Source organism: Belonocnema kinseyi, chromosome 8, assembly GCF_010883055.1.
Source record: "Belonocnema kinseyi isolate 2016_QV_RU_SX_M_011 chromosome 8, B_treatae_v1, whole genome shotgun sequence".
Classification (NCBI taxonomy): Eukaryota; Metazoa; Arthropoda; class Insecta; order Hymenoptera; family Cynipidae; genus Belonocnema; species Belonocnema kinseyi.
In genome coordinates, this window is record NC_046664.1 from 92,143,256 (window position 1) to 92,162,696 (window position 19,441).

The 19,441-nt window shown below is 30.2% G+C and overlaps 1 protein-coding gene across 3 annotated transcripts in view; it reads right to left on the reverse strand.

Moving 5' to 3' along the window:
* Window positions 1-51: 51 nt before the first annotated feature.
* LOC117178045 (progestin and adipoQ receptor family member 3) overlaps window positions 52-19,441 on the reverse strand; it is a 22,667-nt gene continuing 3,277 nt past the window's right edge. Inside the window, exons 2-9 of one of the 3 annotated variants that reach the window (XR_004467790.1) lie at window positions 14,142-14,318; window positions 9,128-9,309; window positions 6,087-6,243; window positions 5,395-5,547; window positions 5,024-5,303; window positions 4,770-4,934; window positions 2,082-2,125; window positions 52-207 (exon numbers count right to left, since the gene is read on the reverse strand). Coding sequence is in view for 2 of the 3 variants with exons in the window: in XM_033369247.1 (XP_033225138.1) it covers window positions 4,795-4,934; window positions 5,024-5,303; window positions 5,395-5,547; window positions 6,087-6,243; window positions 9,128-9,309; window positions 14,142-14,285 (1,056 nt within the window). In the remaining variant the exon portion in view is untranslated. Of the gene's footprint in view, window positions 223-2,081; window positions 2,126-4,769; window positions 4,935-5,023; window positions 5,304-5,394; window positions 5,548-6,086; window positions 6,244-9,127; window positions 9,310-14,141; window positions 14,319-19,441 lie in introns of all 3 variants that reach the window. The other 2 variants (XM_033369247.1, XM_033369246.1) reach the window with 2 other exon arrangements.

Below are 19,441 nucleotides of genomic sequence, written 5' to 3' on the forward strand. Positions count from 1 at the left end.
AGACCATTCTGCACAATATCCATTAAAAAAATTCCGGGGACCTTTTAGGTCATACCACCTCTTCTTTGTGGCTCCCGGACTATAAAGGCTTCTCTACGATGTAAGAAGTCAAACTCTTTTGGGCATAGAATGGCAAATCTTGATACCAATGCGACAGCCGCATGTCCCGTTCCGCTTCGCATGCGCATTCCATTGTAAAATATTGAGCTATAAATTAAAGACCTAATAAGGATATAAATTTGTACGTGTAAATTTGGATATAATTATTATACAAATTTGTAACATATACATTATTTTAAATTTTCGAAGAACTATAATAACTAAAAATGTTCTTACAATGTTGAAAAAATTTCATTTTCAAAAAGTTCAAATTTTAAAACTTCGAAGTTTGAAAGCTATCCAACTTCTACAATTTAAATGTATTTAAAATGACTGTTTATAATTTGAGTGAAATTTTAATAAAACATTTAATAACAATATTTTCAAATTTTAATATGCATTAATGCAAGTGTAACATTTTTCAATAAAACTTCTTGAATTTTTTAGTTTTATCATTTTGAAAATTCAGATCCTAACAAATTAAAATATAGGGTGAGTGATCCAGTGGCTGAACAGTCACCAGTGAATGAACACTAATGCGAAAAATATATAAATATAACCTTTCAAAGTTAGAGAATTAATGAATTTCTATATATTTGACATCTTGAAGCAATTTTTAAGAGTTTAATATACAATTCATTGCAGTACATTCTTGTAAATAATTTTAAAAATTTTTTAAATGTGAGGCATCATCGATTATGGTAAGTGAAGGTGAGAAAGTCGTCGACCACTATAAGGTACGTGCCTAAGCAACTCCTCGTTTACACTGCTTTTACAAAAAATCCTTTACCTTTTCTGCAATTAAAGTTGTGCTGTTATAGTTGTAAGATATTATTATTTAATTCCCCACAAGGTTTTTTCACAAAAAGTACATATTTTTATTAATAAATGAGTGTTCACGTACTGGACCTTTAAATTGTCCATGTTCCAGTGAACGAACGCTGTGTTCATTTATTGGAGCAAAACTGTCACCCCACAGGTCCAATGAATGAACAGCAGGTGACGGAGACCTGGCTGTTGTTTTGTTACATATAAATAAGTTTGTTTCAATTAATGTGACTATAAATATCGAAGCTATAAATATAAATATAAACTATAAATAGTTATAGTTTAAATGCATATTTTTTGTGATTAGAACATCAAAAAGTACGCACGAACTAAATTAAAGGTAAGATAACTTTGAGGTACGAAATGTAATGCTCTTTTTGCATTTAGAAAACGTTGATTAACTATAAAAAACATTAATTCGTGCTAGGTACTACTGCGTACTAGTCAATATATATTTATGAATTTTTAAAGAATTTCCATTTTTACAACACTGTGATTTATAATTGTATTTGCTAATTTAACCTAAAGCAACATAGTAAGGTGTTGTATTACAAATGTTATGTGTCCTAAAAATCGCAGTTTTCTATTGTAGTCACTAGATAAGAGTTATCTATTTTTAAACGAAAAGTTGTATTTTTTGTAAGGTTAAAACAACTGATAGAAATGTTTAAAAAATAAATATGGCAATAAAAAATTAGAAAATTTAACCTAGTTCTGTGTTCAACTATTGTATTCCCTACCTTCTTTATATCTAAATGTCTTGTGGTTTTTATTGAAATAATATATTTAATGAATTTCGCAAAGCTTTCTAATATTTTACATCATTTAATTGCTCATTTTGTAATGTACCTATGTGATTTTATACCTAAATCCTAATTCTAATTTGTAGTGATTATAGTGTTCATTCACTGGTGCTCTACTGTTTATTCATTGGCTCACAGTGTTCATTCACTGGTGTTTTCGTTAATTTTGCACTATTTAATTTTTTTTATAAAGCTTTTTGGTAAAAACAAAATTTGTTTATCGGATTATGAAATTTAAACCCTTAAGAATCTATTTTCAAAAGTTTTGTAAGAATAATCAATTATTATAACGTGAAATAGACTAGTTGTAATCAGTGATTTCCTTAAGTGTCCATTCACTGGGTCACTCACCCTATCATCGAATCCGAATGTTTTATAATTTGCAGGATGTCAAACTGAAAAAAGAATATTTTACCATGAAATTACAAATTTTAATTATTAGAAAAATGTTCATGTTTGGTAGAAAACTGTCGAAAGCACCATGGAATACTCTTATATTAAAACAGATTTCCAATTCAATTTATTGACAATTAAAACGCTACACGGAGAGAAATTTTCGGAGATTAAGTCACGGCACTATTCCTTGATTTTATTACGATTGGACACGAAAACTAAGATCCGGGAACACTTGCTTTTATAGCATATGTCTCGAAGTTTCAGGCATTAGGCCACGCCCCTTTGCTCTCAGGTCTCGAATCCTATGCCTTTAGATCACAGAGTCCGAGACTTCAAATCACGTAAAAATTGTAGCTCTAAAATAACGCATTTCCGTGAATTATTCTCTTGAAATTTCCCTCTGTTTACTAAATCCAAAAAATGATTCCTAGTACAGTATGTATGATAATCAGATTTATGTTAATTTAAAAAACACTTTTAATTAGATATATCATTTAGCCGTTTTTATATTTCGGAATTTTTTTGGACTTGTTGAATTAAAAACTTTTTAACGTTTTTATATAACTTATTCATTTCTTAAATTATAGTAGTTGTTAACTAATATGTTTTCATATTTTTTTATTTTTGTGCTTAAATATCGGCAATTTGATTTTCAATAAAAAATGGTATCTAGAAAAACTAACAAATAAACAGCAAGACAAAATTGACCTGGTTAAAATAGGCTGAAAATTAATTGATAAATTATTAAAACAATTACGAATCATATAAGACTTCAAAATATTAATATATCTTCACAAGAATTGGTATCTCTGAGACTGACATATTGGCGACAAACAGGAAGTCCTTATAATAAAAAAATAACAAGTTTCACTCATTTTTATCTAATTTAAAACATAATTATCATTCTCTACAAAATGGTCACTTCCCTTTTTTAATTTCTATTCCTATATTCACTTGCACTTAATATAAAAGCACATCCAACCTCATTATCGATGAAATTCTTCTCTTTCTTTTTTTTTAACAATAATCTGAAAAGCGCTAATTTTGTAGCGTATTTCCCACAATCAAGGAATTAAAATAATAATGTTTGCCCATTTTTTAATTAAAGTAACTATTATTACAAAATTTTTTAGGTCGGTCCCTCGGCTTTCCTAATTTTTCTGTTTATTACCGTACATAAGCTTTTTGAATTAAAAATTATATTTAAAATTGCACCATATAAACACAGAAATATTTAGCTTTTTTTTTTAATTTTACATTAAACCGAAAAATAAATTTTGATAACGCGAAATTCATTATCGTGCTTATTACATTGACATTCATGAGAGTGTAATGTAATCGTCCAAATTTTCGATCTCTGGTTTTTAACGGATCTTTACGTTTCGGCACGCACAGAATCCGAAAATCATACAATTTTGTTGGTGTTTGTCTGTTTGTATGTATGTCTGTATGTATGGTTACCTGAATATTTTAGCCACGCTAAATTTTGAAGGATTTATTCAATCGAGTCCGTATTTGATACACTTCTGAAAGTCCCCAAAATGAAGGTTAAATTCGTTAATCAGATATTTCGAACCAAAATTTAAAAATTGAGAGGATTTTCAAAATATTGAAATTTTTTGTTGTTGAAATTTTATACATTTTTGTCAAAGTTTCTTAAATATGGGTAAAAGACTTGCAAATTATCTAAATAAAATTTTTTATTTTAATGAAAATTAGAAAAGTTATATACTATTAAAAAATTTGAACATTTTCAAAAAATAGAAAAAATGATTTTTTTTATAGATCCAAAATTGTCATTTAAAATTTTCACTAGATACCAAATATATTTCAAAACTATTCTAGCCGAATTTTTCGATTAGCCCAATATTTTAAAAATTAGAGCCTGTATAACCTAACTGTTGAGCGCGAAACGCGATTATCGCAATGAGAATGTAATCGTCAAGGCCGTAGGAACTTTGAGAACCTTCTTTAATGTCAAATTAAAGAAAAATGTTCAGCTTTACTTTATGATTGTAGTTTATGAGGGGTTTAAATGTGGAGGGTAATGCAATGACCGAGCGCGGAGCGCGAGATAAATATATTATCGAGCGCGAAGCGCGAGAACCAACAGTCGCGCGCCCTAGGTGCGCTCAAACTAGCGAGCGATAAGAGCCGCGCGCGTAGAGCGCAATGAGACTATGCCCGCGAAGCGGGCGGATTTTGTTAAATAATTGGTTACGGTGATCGCGGGGGGGGGGGTCACACTATATTACCGATAAGGTGAAGTCCCATTTTATAATTATTTATATAATAATCTAATTAAAAAATTATATGATTTAATTATTTATATCTTTTATAATTATATGTGTAGCTATACAATATTTTATTGTACTTATTACTAAATTATTAATAATGACGTGATTTTTAGTTTAGTCGCTAAAGTTTGCTTTTGATTTGACAGCACGACTATGGGGAGTACTTTCTCCTTTCAGACATTGCGATTTAGCCAACACTTTATGTGCTAAATACAGAAAAAATAGCGTTGTAATTAGAATAATTTTATGAATTTCGGATTTTCTTTAACTTAGTTTAACTTAGTTTATCTAAATTTATTTTAGTTTAAGTATGATGAACTGACTTATGCAAAACAAAAATTGTTACCTGATTGACCACCGTCATCCGTATGTCATAATCTCATATTACTAGGACAGCCATGATTCATTCTGTACTCAACATACAACATTCCTGTATTGTGCCAATAATATAGAGCCAGTACGACCAACGCGTGCCACCATTGATGAGAAGATCCAATAAAGTCCACAGAGCCTTTGAAAAAAGAGATTGAAAATTTTTATTTCACCTTTTAAGTACCTGCAAATATGAGCAATTTTTTAATTTTTTAACAAGTAACCAACCTGGATAAAATCGCTCTGGAATTTTGCTGAGATAGATAAGGAAAGCTAATCCGCTAATAACATACATCCCTAAAACTCGTGGAAGGAGCATCCGAACCATGGGGTTTTCCATGCCACCCATTGCCACACTCCAGTGTAAAGTTGGCAAAACACCATAAGCTGCCCAGGCAACAAAAACTATCAATTTCACGTTGCCATCTACATTAAACTTTGGCACTTGCAGAACCATAGCAAATATAAATATTAGTAGGACTGTTATTAAATAAAAATGTTGCAGTGCCTGTAAAATTCAAATTTCAATTGTTAACCTCTTAAAAATGTATATTCAATCTCAGAAAAAGTAATATTATACAATTAAATAGGAAAGTTACCTTATGACACCAGAAGGCATAATATACCCCAGACATGTAAATTGCTAATAAACTTAGAGCAATGCCAAAGAGGTCAAAGGACAGGAAACACCAATAATCATGCTCACTTCGACAAGAAAAGGTATGATAGATGGACGAGAGGATCATACATGCCTGAAATGAGAAATTATTCATTTTTATTTAGTCTGGAAAACTAGTGTCCTAAATCTAAATTAGAAGAAAACTAATAACTCAAATATTGCGAAATCGTTCACCAATTTAATTAATAAACATTTTTACAACAACATTTAGTTACCATTTGTTTGCCAAATTAATTAATATAAATTGAATTTCTACCAACTGAATTAATAGTACTTCTCTATGAGTTTAATTTCCAGTAATGCAGTTAGTTACCATTTGTTTGCTAATTAAGTCAGTAGTTTTCGACTCATTCCGATTTAGAGAGTCGAAATGAGTTTTAAATTTCTAGACAAAAAATAATATACTGGTTGTAAGCATGTTTCTCCTTAGAAAGTGATACTTCTAAACACTGTAACTCTTTAGATTTGCTTAAGTTATTAGACTCATAACATTTTCATGAAAAGAAAACGAAGTAAAAATCAGGTTTAAAAAAATGATCTTTTATGTAAAAAATGAATTTTATTTCTAATTTCATTATGAGAGATTATATAAAAAAGTTATGAAGTAAGTACCTGAAAACAAATTAGTAGTAGTGCCACAATCATTTTGTCATTAAATGGCGCATGGATATTCAATAGACATAGATCGTAGAATGTTAATCCAAAAAATAACATCCATCCAAAAATATGGCTCCATATATTAATTGTTTCGTTAGTCCACCAAAAGATGCTAAAAAATAAAAGTTCTGGTAAAAATATGTAAGCTCTATAACAAGAATATTACACAATGTAGCAAGACAGAAAATTAAAGTTTTTTTTAAGAATAAGTCGTTTTTTAGGCCAAAAATGGGCTTAGATCTAGTTTTAAGACAAAGAAGACTTATTTTAAGGTGTATCAAAATGAAAGCACAAAAAATGAATGCACAAAAAACGAAAGATTTTTTTTTCTGTGAAGCAGTAAAAAGCAATCAAAGGCAATATACATTTTTATTTAGAAGCAATTCATTATTTTCACAGGAATTGACTGCACAGTGCACACTGAATCTCCATGCTTATCATCTCGGTAATTACGGAAGAGAAAGTAGCAGTTGAGTAAATTGAAGTAGAAATAACGTGCACGCTTTTATTCTACTTTAGCTCACGGAATATTATTTGTTGCAATCAAATTTTAACATAGGCAATAGCCTATGTTAAAATATTACATTCTTATCAGATTAGTTATTAGATTTTTGTAAAATTTGACCCCCTCCGAAAGAATTGGCAGATTGGATTATTCTTTAGTATTCTCTTTAAGTATCTTAAACTGAAGGTCAAGTTCGTTAACCAGCCATTGCCAAGCAACCAAACGTTGCTTTTTGAACATCCAACAATATTTTCATAATAACTATTTGAATTTTTTTCAATTTCCATTTTGCGATCAAACAATACATTTTTGATAGGATTCGTAGTTTTTGTTTTAACAATGAAAGATAAACTAACAATAAAAAAAAGTAATATGTGGAATCATGACGCAAGGTACGAAGAAAGGTAAATAAATCAAAATTGTGCATTCAAAAAAGATCTACAAATTTGTTATAAACTTTTGTTATAGAAATACATTTAAAATAAAAAACAAATCACTTTTTGGAAAAACGACACAATCTACAATAAAATTTTATTTAATAACATTTTTTTACATGAAATATATTTACAAAAAAAAATTAGTACCACTTTACGCTGAGATGCGTATTTTTGGTTCAAATTGTAAAAAATAACATTGAAAATAAAACAATTAAGTTTAAGGAGTAACGAGACAAGTTGCAATAACATGTATAATAACAAAATTGTTGTTTTCTTTAATCTGATGCGCACTTTTTTTAAAATTATATATACAAGACATCTTAAAGAGTATACACAAGAATAACTTTACCTAAAACCTCTGTATCAGGTTAGCCCTGAAGAAGTGAACTGCAGTGTTCACGAAACGTCGGAAAGATTCGTAGTTTTGCACGCGATTGAAACCCGAAACACCTCCTTTTTATTGTAATGAATCATCGCAAAATACAATACAAATATATAATAGTGTTGCATAATGTGGAAAAGATCGCGTGTTTGTTAAAATCGAGTGCGAAGCACGAGAAATGTGTTGAGAATGTATTCGTTAAAGCCGAAGGAGCTCTTACAAAAGAGAATTAACAATCGCCAAGTTGCAGTTGTCGCAAATGTGGGGGAAGTACAACGACCAAGAGCGCAGCGCGAGATATAGTAGCTTATGCATCAAGGGAGCAAAATTAAGTATTCGCATTTTGGTCACGAGCGAAGCGAGGACACAACATCTTACGAGCCAGCAAATGCTTTATTACTCCCATGGTGCATATACTATTTTTTAACACGAAGGGTGCAAAATTCGCGTAATTGGATGCCTATAAAAAGGGAGCAAAGCACATAACCTCACATTTACGCATCGCTCTGCCTCTGTCTCTCATAATGTACTTCTTATGGATCAGCTGACCTTCTGTCCCTATTATAAGGAGGGAGAGAAAGACTCATATTGCTACCGCTTATAGACATTCAAAATGCGCAATTTGCGCCGGCCCCCCGGTTTTTTTTCTAGAATAATAAATATTTTGTCTTAAAATTTTGGCAAATAATAGCGAACATGCTAACGGACGTCCCCACACACTTTTTTGTAAGTTAATTCAAAAAAGTTTTAATTTAGCAAAATGTAATTAATTTTCATAGCGCTTAGGAAGTAGTATCGATGTTTTCAGTGTTAGATTCCCCCGGCTTTTTTCCTAGGATAAGAAATATTTTGCCTTCAAAATCTGGGAAATGATAGCGAACATGCTAACGGACGTCCCCACACAAGTTTTGTTTGTTTTTTCAACAAAAAATTTTTGATATTGCTAACAACGTGCGTGTATAGTTCAAGGTTATGTGTGTTACAATTCACCCGAGCGTTACTTCCAAACTACACAATATTTTTGGCCGAAAACTTTGGACTTGCAAATAAACATAGTAATTAATCTCCCGGAATTAACCTTGCTTGCAGGCAATCAAACAAGTTTATTTCATAAATAATTTCCAGACTATCGGAAAGGCAGAGATGAAAAACGACGTAACCTCAAAATAATGCATATGCATAAAATTTGTATTTAACACAATAATTTTTTTGTTATTATCCCTCAAAAAAGAGTCTGGAGACGTCCGTTATGATATTTTATAGCATCTCCGAATTCAGTTTTTAAATTTTTTCATTTTTGTGGATAAAAAATCCGGGCAAACTGTAAGTATCACATGCTCTTAACAAACTAGTTGCGTTTTAAGTTGAACTACAGTGAAACTCTTCTATAGCGCCGATTTGACGGCTGACGGTGGATGGGGACTAACTCATTAGAGCCCGCTCCGATTTTATTTGTTCACGCTTGAGTGCTTGCTTGAGTGCTTGCCTGAGTGACAAGCGAGACCTCGCGGCCTCCGCGCAGCTCCTGTCATACCTACCAGCGGCGCGGCGTCAATTATCGGAAGGGCTATAGAAGGGAGGGCTATTGAAGAGTTTCACTGTATTATTTTTTACAATAATATTATGTACGTGTAGATGGATAGGTATACGTTTAAAGTGAGATTACTTTTACCTTTCTAGGCATAATTTGGTCGTGAGGTAGCCTCTGTAGCCATGGAGAATAAAAGGATTGAATTGAAGATATTCGGGAGCTAAGTGAAAAGGAAGTAACTTTCTCATCCTCTCCTCATCTTCGAATGTAATCTCACTCTTAATGGGTAGTTCCGCAGGATCCTTTGGACGTTCGATTCGCCTCTGAAATTCAATAATAAAGAATTTTTGATTTTTGATTTTTTCCTAAAAAATTAAGTGAATAGAGCATATCAATTTCGAAAATTATACCCAAAAAACTTGAGAACTAATTTATTTTTCTGGAAGTTCGATACAGTCATTTCATTTTAAACAAAGACTACACATATTCATTAGCTTCCAATTTTGCTATGTTCATTTACATCAGTAACATTATACTCAGTTTAAGCAGTGACTAAATTGGAATTAGTAATTTAATTCAACTGATTCAAATTTAGAGAGTGCATTCAACGAAAATCTGCATATCACATATTCGAAAACTCACCTGTCCCTTTCCTTTGAGCTTTTTATAAGGTCGTTAAGAATAAGTATGATGAAGAGAAAATTTGGAATGGAAAGCAAATTAGTTAATAATTTTTTTTTATTACAACATCAAGATTATATCTCTGATAATTTTTATAAAAAAGGTGGCTGTCAGTTCGTAAATGTGTCATCAGATTTTTCGATTTGAATTTTCCCTGTATAATACAGCTTTTTTTAGAAATGAAGGCAGCTGGAAGATATTATATTTTCCTAAAATTGTCATTATTTTGTTGTAGGTTAATAGGCCTCAGTTTTGCAATGAAAATGTAAGTATATAATAATATTTGGTGAATAAAATTATAATATATACATTTACACAAACACATAAGAATTTTTTTAGTTACTTTAGAAATCATAAAATTGAAAATAGTTCAGTTTTTCAATATCACTCAACCTTTATTACAAATTCCAAATTTAATTTTTATTTCCATTATTATTCTTATGAATAATCAAAAATGAAAGAAAACATGCATTATAAGAATCAGGAGATGTTTCATTGACAGTAACGAAAATTAAATCTTGTAAAATTTATATTTGAGTATTATCTTAACATTCGCGAATTTTTGAATTTTTCCTGCATTGGTCGAAAATCTGAAATCGTTGACGCACTACCAAAGAAAATTAGAAATATTTCTTCATACAAGTTTTTGGTGGTTTAAGAAGGCAACGATTCAAATTAGAAAGCCCGAATATAATTTTGGCAAAATTTGGAAGACGGCCCTTCTGAAATATTCGAAATATCATTAAATTATAACTTTGTAATTTATAATCACACTTACCCCTGTCGTTCCGATACAGGGTGTTTTTTATCTTGAGACATCGAAAATTCTCAAGAAATACGCATATAACAAAAAATGTCTGTAATAATAATTTTTTACTTTCTAGGGGAAAAATCGACCACATAAAAATGTATCTCACGTTCCTTCCCGCTGGGGCTGAAGAAGGGGTGGGCAACTTTAAAATTTCAAATATAAAACTATATTTTGTATTGCAGATTCATATTCTCTATTAAAAAGACGTAAGTTTTATTTGAACAATTTGTTTTTTATCGTGCCAGATCAACAAACTCAAATTACCAAAATCAAAGAAACTAAGTTACTAAATCCACCAAAAAAGAACGTAAATAAGATACTAAATCCAACCCAAACGATCTTAAACAACCTAACGAACCTAAATAAAACCACCTGTATCAACCAACCGAAACGAACCGACAGTTTACCTTTTTTACCTTTCATTTGCAAACGCACTTCTTGAACAGCTAACAATCTCATTTTTCGTTAATGCAGCACCATCTGGCGCAAATCGAAAAAAATGCAAATAAAACTTATGCATTTTTTATGGAGAATCTGAATCTGCAATAAAAAATATAGGTTTCCATTTGACACTTTTAAGTTAGCCCCCCCTCATATGCCCAGGGGATAGGGTAAATTTTTGTCGGATGCTTTTATCTTTAAAAAATAAAAAGTTTTTATTACATACATTTTTTTCGTTAGATGCGTGTTTTTTCTTGATATATTTCGATGTCTCAAGATTGTCTCAAGATAAATTAAACACCGCATATACATATTATTGCATTCCTCCAGTAAACATACATTTTTTCTCATTTAAACAACTTTCAAAGAAGCCACGAGACCGCAGAAAATGATTCGATTTCTCGTTCATTAAGTAGGCCACAGTCTCTAAGTTTTCAGACTTTTTCTCAGTAGGTGCAACTGAGTATAATCAGACAACGATATGCGCGAAGTTATTGGATTCATGATTTTATTTTGGATTTTTCATATCAGTCTTTTGAAGCGCATTATATGCCGTTACCGGTCAACCTCGAAATTCATATGTTGATAAAAATTGTATTTTTATTTGTGCATCAAATCATATTTTTATGATTTTTAAATAATAAAATATAAAGATTCCAAAATTCAAGAAAGTGGTAAAATATCACTTTTTTGCAAATAAAAATATGTATAACCATATCATAATAAATCAGAACTACTTATGCAAAATAATTTGTCATTTGCTTAAAGATATAGACATCCTTGTGATTTTTAATGTGAATAAATAATGAAAAATTTCACTTTTAAGCATTTTTGATTGCATAGACATTTATCTATTTAGGAGATAATGGCCTTCATCATTCCGCATGAAAGAGAGAAGGAAAATATGGATACAGGTATAAAATATCTAGTGTAGATAGGAAAGCTGTAAGTGGGTCGCAACGGGACAAGCCTTTCGACTCTCTGTGTCAAGTTTATGCCCCTTGATCGGTTCTTGTCTTCCCATTTCTTTCAGAATCCGGATAAAGAGGTTAGAATGAACTTAAGTTTGCAGTCATAAAAGTTGAAGATGAAATTATTCTCTGTATATAAATTGAGTTCTTTCAGTTTTTCAAAATGTAGTTCAGCAAAAAACAACAAATGTATCGGAAATTTTCAACGAATGTTTATGAGATTTTAGATAAAAATATTTGAACAATTTTGTACATCAAAATTTTATATTATTAAAAAAATTTCAGGGAAATATCACAGAATACAAAAGAGTTCACCGTAATTCAACAGAATTCCGCTTAATTAAATAGAACGCATCGCGATTCGATGGAATTAAAATTCACTGACTCATGTTTTACATTTTTTTTAAATTACAACATTCAGTCATTTTATTTGACTGAGTTAAATTATAAATATAATTGGATTTAATGGTATTGAATGGATTACAATTTATTTCAAAGGGTTTAAAGGAAATTCAACTACATTTGCCTCAACAGAACAGCGTGAAAAAAATCATGAAATTCCAAATTTGGATGGACACAAACTTGAACTAAAACGAGTTCAAGTCAGAATTTGATTGTACATATGAATTTCAGTGAAGTCGATTTAAATTAAATAAATTCAAAGATTGAAAAATTTGACAAAACCTTATTTCTTGAAACAAAGAAAAATCTCTTTGATAAAAAAAATTGAATAGTCGTATATAGCACTAAATTTCTTTTATACAAGTGATCTTTTCTCAGTGAATTAATTCAAGACAAAGCTTGAATTAATAAATGACAATGAAAATGTAAATCACTTAAAGGAATTCGACTAGACTGAAGTTTAATTCAATTGACCGAATTACTTTCGAATCGGTCAGGTAGCCCATGCTCATTCAAAGCATTAGTTATTACTAAAACATGTTCTTCTTCAAAGGAAATAAGATGAAACGTATTAAAAACAAATTTCAAATTGAAAACGCAAGATATCAAAAAATGGTCTACATTTGTATTATAAGTGTGATACTTCTCAGTGTATTTTAGCCATTTGTCTTATACTTTGTAAGTCTAATAGAACTTCTTGACGTCTTTCGAAATACGTCAACAAATTTGAAAAACGTTTAAAATTGACAAAATGGCGGCAGTTTATCTGGAAATATTCATACGAGTATGTTTCATAATAGTCTGTCCGCAGCTTAGAGAGAAGAGAGAATTTTTTGTTTGGTAAACAGAAATTCACTTTTTTCCAAAACGACACAAGATACGAAAAAAGTCGAAAAAAAAGCATTTCTCTATAATAAGTTTCAGGAAAATTTTTCGTGATACGTGTTTAAATCTCGCGTTATTTGTAAATTTTTTGCGGAAATCTGTTTAAGATCCTTAAGATTTTTTCTCAATAATACAATTTTATAGTGTGATGATAAACAATATAGATTTTAATTTAACTATTTTAACAACCCTCACAAGAAAATGATATATTTGGCATTTCCCTAGGATATTCTGGCGGGATATGGGATATCCTGAAAAAAAGAAGAAATAACTAGAGCATTAAACTGATGTGAAAGAGTATATTAAATTTTACGAACAAACTCAGTAAACGATTTGACAAAACAAAAAAGAGCAATGTATCTAAACTTAATCTTTTTTATCTTTCTAGAATCAAAAATTCTATAGTAATTTGTGTATCTTAATGATGATTTCTTTAAAGGAAGATATCCTAAAATCACGTTCACAGTTCCTATATTTCTTATAATTTTCTTGGAGTGTGATACAGTAGACACGTACGACAAATAAAATTATTTGATAAGCAATTTTATTTTTCATCAACATATGAAGATGCAGAACAGTGATTAACACGAAGCAATTTTCTCTATTTAGGCACGTAGGATCAGTAATCACGTTTATTTAGAAGTGATTGCTTCCATTTTTTGAAATTCTTTAATCAAAAGAATTGGATTTTTTATTCCATTTCCTTGAGTAAAGGAAATTGTTTGAATAATTTCATTTAATTTGTATAAATGCAACAGATCCGTGCACTGATAATTTGCAACTAAGAACCTGGTTTCCGTGGATATTGTTTTTACACTCAAAGAAATAATTAGTTACTTCTATGATTTTATAATAATTTCATAATAAATGATCAATTTTACAATCATTTCTGCGCAACAAAAGCAACATTATTGAAAGGTTAACAAACATGTAAATAATATAAAAAATATTCTCTGAAATGCACCTGATTGATGCCTGGTTTTATTGATTCTTCAGCCAACTGAGATTTTTTTTTCTTTTCATGGTGGTTATTGCAAACATTTCCATTAATAAGTTCCTTGTCTTCTTCGCTGGCCACCTCCTCCACACCTGCCAATATTTTCATCATCGAAGATCCAAGAGTTTTAAGTAGAGAGCACACCTAAAATGAATAAAACACTTGTTAGTTTTATTCTCAATTTTCACTCTTTTATTATTATTATTATTCTTTCTAAATATTTTCTTTAGTTTTAGTTGCATTTTTTATGTATGGTTAATTCTTTCTCTAATGCTTTAAAAATTATTTATTTCCGAGTAACTGATAAGATACCATTACTATGTACATAAATTTAAATGTAATTATTGTAAGTATTGATATGTACAAAAATTCTACTTTTCAAAATTGTGTTGGTCGACGTTTTATTTTCTCAGAAAAAATGATTATCTGTTATTCAAATGAAAAAATGTATACTAAAAGAGATATTTTTTCCAAATATCAAATTTTTAAATCAGAATTCTAGCAAGTAATATATCATAAATTTTATGAATTATTCATAAAAATGTGGTATTTTACCTTCGGAAGCACAGTTTTCTGTTTTAAAGGCTATGAAGAAAGCAATCCATAGAAAATATCAAGAATTTTAAACAATTATTCCTAATTGATTAGAGGTTACTGACCTAAACGCTGAACTATACTGTACTCAAATTAAATAATTTTAAGTGGTGTATGCCATTCAGAGTAAGCCACCGATGCACCGACTTCTTTATGCTTACAGTTTGTAAAGAATAGTTCAAAGACTGGTCAATGCTTCGCTTGAACGCTGCTATTACATAAAATTGATAGTTCTTTCAGGTAAAATGAAGACACAATATGGCATGTTGTAAATAAAATTACCTAATAGCACTGTAGCATTTGAAAGAAGAATATTTTTAACGCACCTGAGAGAAATTTGAAACCTCAGAACAACATATCTCTTTCGAAACTGAATCCCTAATGTCAATAAATATTTTATTAAGTATGTCAATGTTTATCGACAGAAATAAAATGATATATCTATACATAAGAATTAAATTAGGAGCCATCCATATAACACGCAGACGATTTTTTACACTTTTTGCCCCCCCCCCCCCCTGTAGACAAACGTGAACTTTTGAAGACCACCCCTATATTATGTATACGTTGTCTTACTTCATATTTTATGAAAATATAGATATTCTTGGTACTCAAAAGCTATGAAGCAAAAAGAAGCTGTGAATTGGTTAAAAATTCGGGTTTTCTTAGAAACGTGAGCTTCATGATACAGGTTAGGAAGTCAAAACAAGAATTAATAAACATTTTCTTAGTTCTTCGTGTTTTTCTGAAAAGAAATCCGCAGATTTAGGAGGGCACGAGTACAAGTGAATTTTGGCTAAACACCCCTCCTCCCGGCCCCCTCGTGTACAACCATGGACTTATATACCCCCCCCCCCCCCCCCCCCCCCCCCCCCCCCCCCCCCCCCCGCCACGACAAAACTGTCCACGTGGTATATGTTTGACCCCTTTAGAACAAAAAAACTTATCAATGTGGATACAATATATGATAGTAAAAAAGAAATGGTAAAAATTGATTGATTGAAAGAAACGAGTTTTCATCAACTTAATAAAGGTGTTGTTCATGTAACCATATTTGTTTTAGATAAACCAAATTATTTTGTAGAATAAACTAATATTTTTAGTGTATAAATCACAGTAAACTCTAATACACAGAAGAAGAATTATTTAGTAACTGAGAAGACGTTAAACATCGCATTGTTCTTCCAGAGCTAGTGAGTTAATTTTCAATTAGAAATGCAGAAATGCAAACATTTATTTCAACACTTTGAAAACCTTTCTTCATTAAATATCAGATTATGATCTTAAAATTTTTATAACGATTATCTTTAACTAGGTTCTTAGTTAAAGTAGTGCTAATATTATTAAATCATTTTTTAATTTCATACAGTAAACATAATCTTAAACTAATTACAAAAAGAAAAATATACAATTATACAAATAGTCCAAGGACAGGAAATAATAGTATATTATGCACCAAGGGGGAGAACAGGGACTTTATTGACGAGTATATGCTTTCAGTAAGAGTCGTATAGGTAAGCGAATGTTCGTAAAAAAAACGATCGAAATTTTTTTCATTCTCGGTTTAATATACGTGACGATAATAATGTCTCGTGATTGTCGAGAGCAATCTTTGACATGATAAGCGAAAGTATCAAGATTCTCTAATATAAGATAAATATTTTAAAACAGAATTTGAAAATAGTGTAATTCGACAGTCATTAAAAAATAATTTTATTATATTATATTAAAAAAATTGATTTGCTGTACTGATTTAACACGTTAGTTGTGTCACTGCGTAATCAATATGAGCAACATCTTTAAATTTGGCAAGATAACAAAATTTTAGAAACAATTTGTATAAGCTTAAGAAATATTTAAAAGTTTTTTAAAAGTTAGAAAATAAATTTAAAAAAGGTTCAAAATTAACAAAATAGCGGTGTTCCTGAAAATATTAAAAGACGATTTTCTCATAAAACCCACACTCATATTTTTGCCAATTTTTTCTTAAATTTGAACTTTCAAAAAGAAGACATTTCGTGAGTTTTATGTAGGCTAAGTAACTTTTTTGGCCAGGAGAATTTTCGTCATAAAATCGAATTTTCTAAGTTTTCTCACAAACAGCGACAGATACGAAAAAGATTAACATAAAAGTTTTCAAGTCTTAAAAAGCCCTATGAAAAACACCTCTTGCTCTTTTATATTATCTGACATCTTTTACAAAAAGACTTCAAAAATTATAATTTTAAGAGAAAAATTCTCCTGGCGTCATAAACAATTATTCCCGCATACATCTGATAGACTTTCTTTTTTCTAATAACTGATACTTTTAATAAAATATTTGACATAATGAAAAATTTAGGAGTTTCCAGAAAATATTGCTTTCATATTTTTAACATTCGAAGACAAAAATAAAAGACTTTCTGAAAAAATCCATATTTTATCTATATTTTTACATTTTATACTAATAGAATGAATACATCGTGTCAGCTTTATGCGGACTAAACCATTGTTGAGGCTTTTTTTGTATCTGCAGTTGTTTGTGATAAGAATGAAAACATTCGAATCTATAAAAAGAATTATCCTTGCACAAAAGATATTTCGTCCTCACAAAACCCAAAAGATTTCGTTCTTACAAAAAATTGGCAAAAAATGTAAGTGTGGATTTTATGAGAAAATCAAACAGATAAATATTTCAATTAGGTCAAAGGTTATAGAAGTTTAAAGCCAATTTTGGTTTAACAAAATTTAAAGCAATAGTTTTAAATTTCGAAAGATTACAAAATTTAAAAAAAAATGTTGAGTAGGTTCACAAATTTTTAGCAGTTTTATAAAGATTCAAAACAATATTGAACTTGTAGATTTTTAAGATTACGAAGACAAATTTAAGAAGCTTTTTAAGAATTTTAAAGGTTTAAAGATAATAATAAAATTGTCTTGAACAGTCTGGAATATTTTTTATCATTTTTTATTTTGAAAAATTAAATTTAAAACGATTGAGAAAGATCTTTAAAAATAAATCTCAAAGGTTTTAAGGTACACCAAACTCTCGCTTTCAGTCAATCCGTTCTCAGCCTGAAGGCAACCCCCTACACTTGAATGAAAGGGAGAGTTTGGTGTAATTTTGCAGAATTTTGTAGAATTTTTAAACATAAAAAAATCGATCAATTTTAAAAGATACTTAGAGTTTTAGAACTTTTGAAGAGATTCAATATATTTAAAATATTGAATTCTCTCACAGTAAATCCCAGGAATATTATTAATCTGAGGTTGGATTCAACTCTAGTAAGACCTTTCCTCTGTTGGATAAAAACATAATAAATGGTATCTCCGGGTTTTACTGTGCTCAAGAATCTCTGGAAAGTTATATGTACATAAATTTATATACATTTATATACGAACTCGTTCGTCTTTGATACGAGCCGATATTACATTTAACAAAAAAATACATGAAAAGTTTGCTAAAAAAATTCTTTTGAACCGATCGAGATGTATCAAGACCAAAACACATGTGAAATTCTCATCGTGCACCAAACAGAATGTTTAAAAAATGTACCTATTGTTTCGCGAGTTTTTAAATTTTGTTGAGTTTCAATGTTTTTCACAGTTCTGGAGTGCTCCTTTGTCCTCCTCTGCTTTTTGTTACTAATTTCTTGCGGATTTGAATCAATCATTTTCCAAGAAATAATTCCTATTTAATTCATCCCTGATATCGGAAAAAGTTCTTAACGCCTAAGTAAATAAAAGAAGCATTTTTTTGGGTAGTTAGAAACTTTCCAGAAATGAAAAAAATCACCAAGGCCCAGGCTTCGAAATTGGCAATACAGAAGTTTTTTTATTCCAATTTTTTAATTTATTTAAAAATTGTCTTTATAACTTCTGATTAACAATTTTTCAGATTATGTAGGCTTTTTTAGCATAGAAATACACTGGAAAGAAAGAATAAACTAAAGATATAGCTAATTTGTTTAACTTTATTTTTCTTCTTAATTGGAATTATCTTGATAAATTGTGATTTTTAGCATAGAAACTCACTATTAAATTTATTATTATTATTATTATTATTATTATTTTGAAAATAACGAAGGAGCTAATTTTTCTTTCAGGCTGTCCTGGTATATATCATCAGTCACGGACGCATTTTTGTAATACGAGGGTAGTTCAATAAGTACTTAGAATGACCAACAGATGGCGCGCGAATCGCTCCAAATCATCTGTTTTTAGTCAGCACCACTCCCGACTAGATATATGGTGCAGTCACAGTCCACATCTTCTGAGTTTACGTGTTTTTATAACCAATTGAAAAAAAAAATTGTTCGTTAAGAAAAATGAAAAAAAACGAGTTCAGAGCGGTAATCAAACATTTTCATTTAAAGGGTTTAACTCCATATGAGATAAAAAATGAATTGGACTCAGTTCATGGCACATCTGCCCCTGCCTTAGCAACGGTTTATAACTGGGTAAATGAATTTAAGCGTGGTCGTACATCAATAAGTGATGACCACGTTCAGGAAGGCCCGTAGAAGCAAGTACTCCCTAAATCATCAATAAAATCCACGATATGGTGTTGAAGGATAGAAGATTAAAAATGCGTGAGTTAGCTGAGGCCATAAGGATATCTATAGGTGAAGTTGTTTCAATTCTACATGAAAAATTAGGCATGAAAAAGCTATCGGCAAGATGGGTGCCGCGTT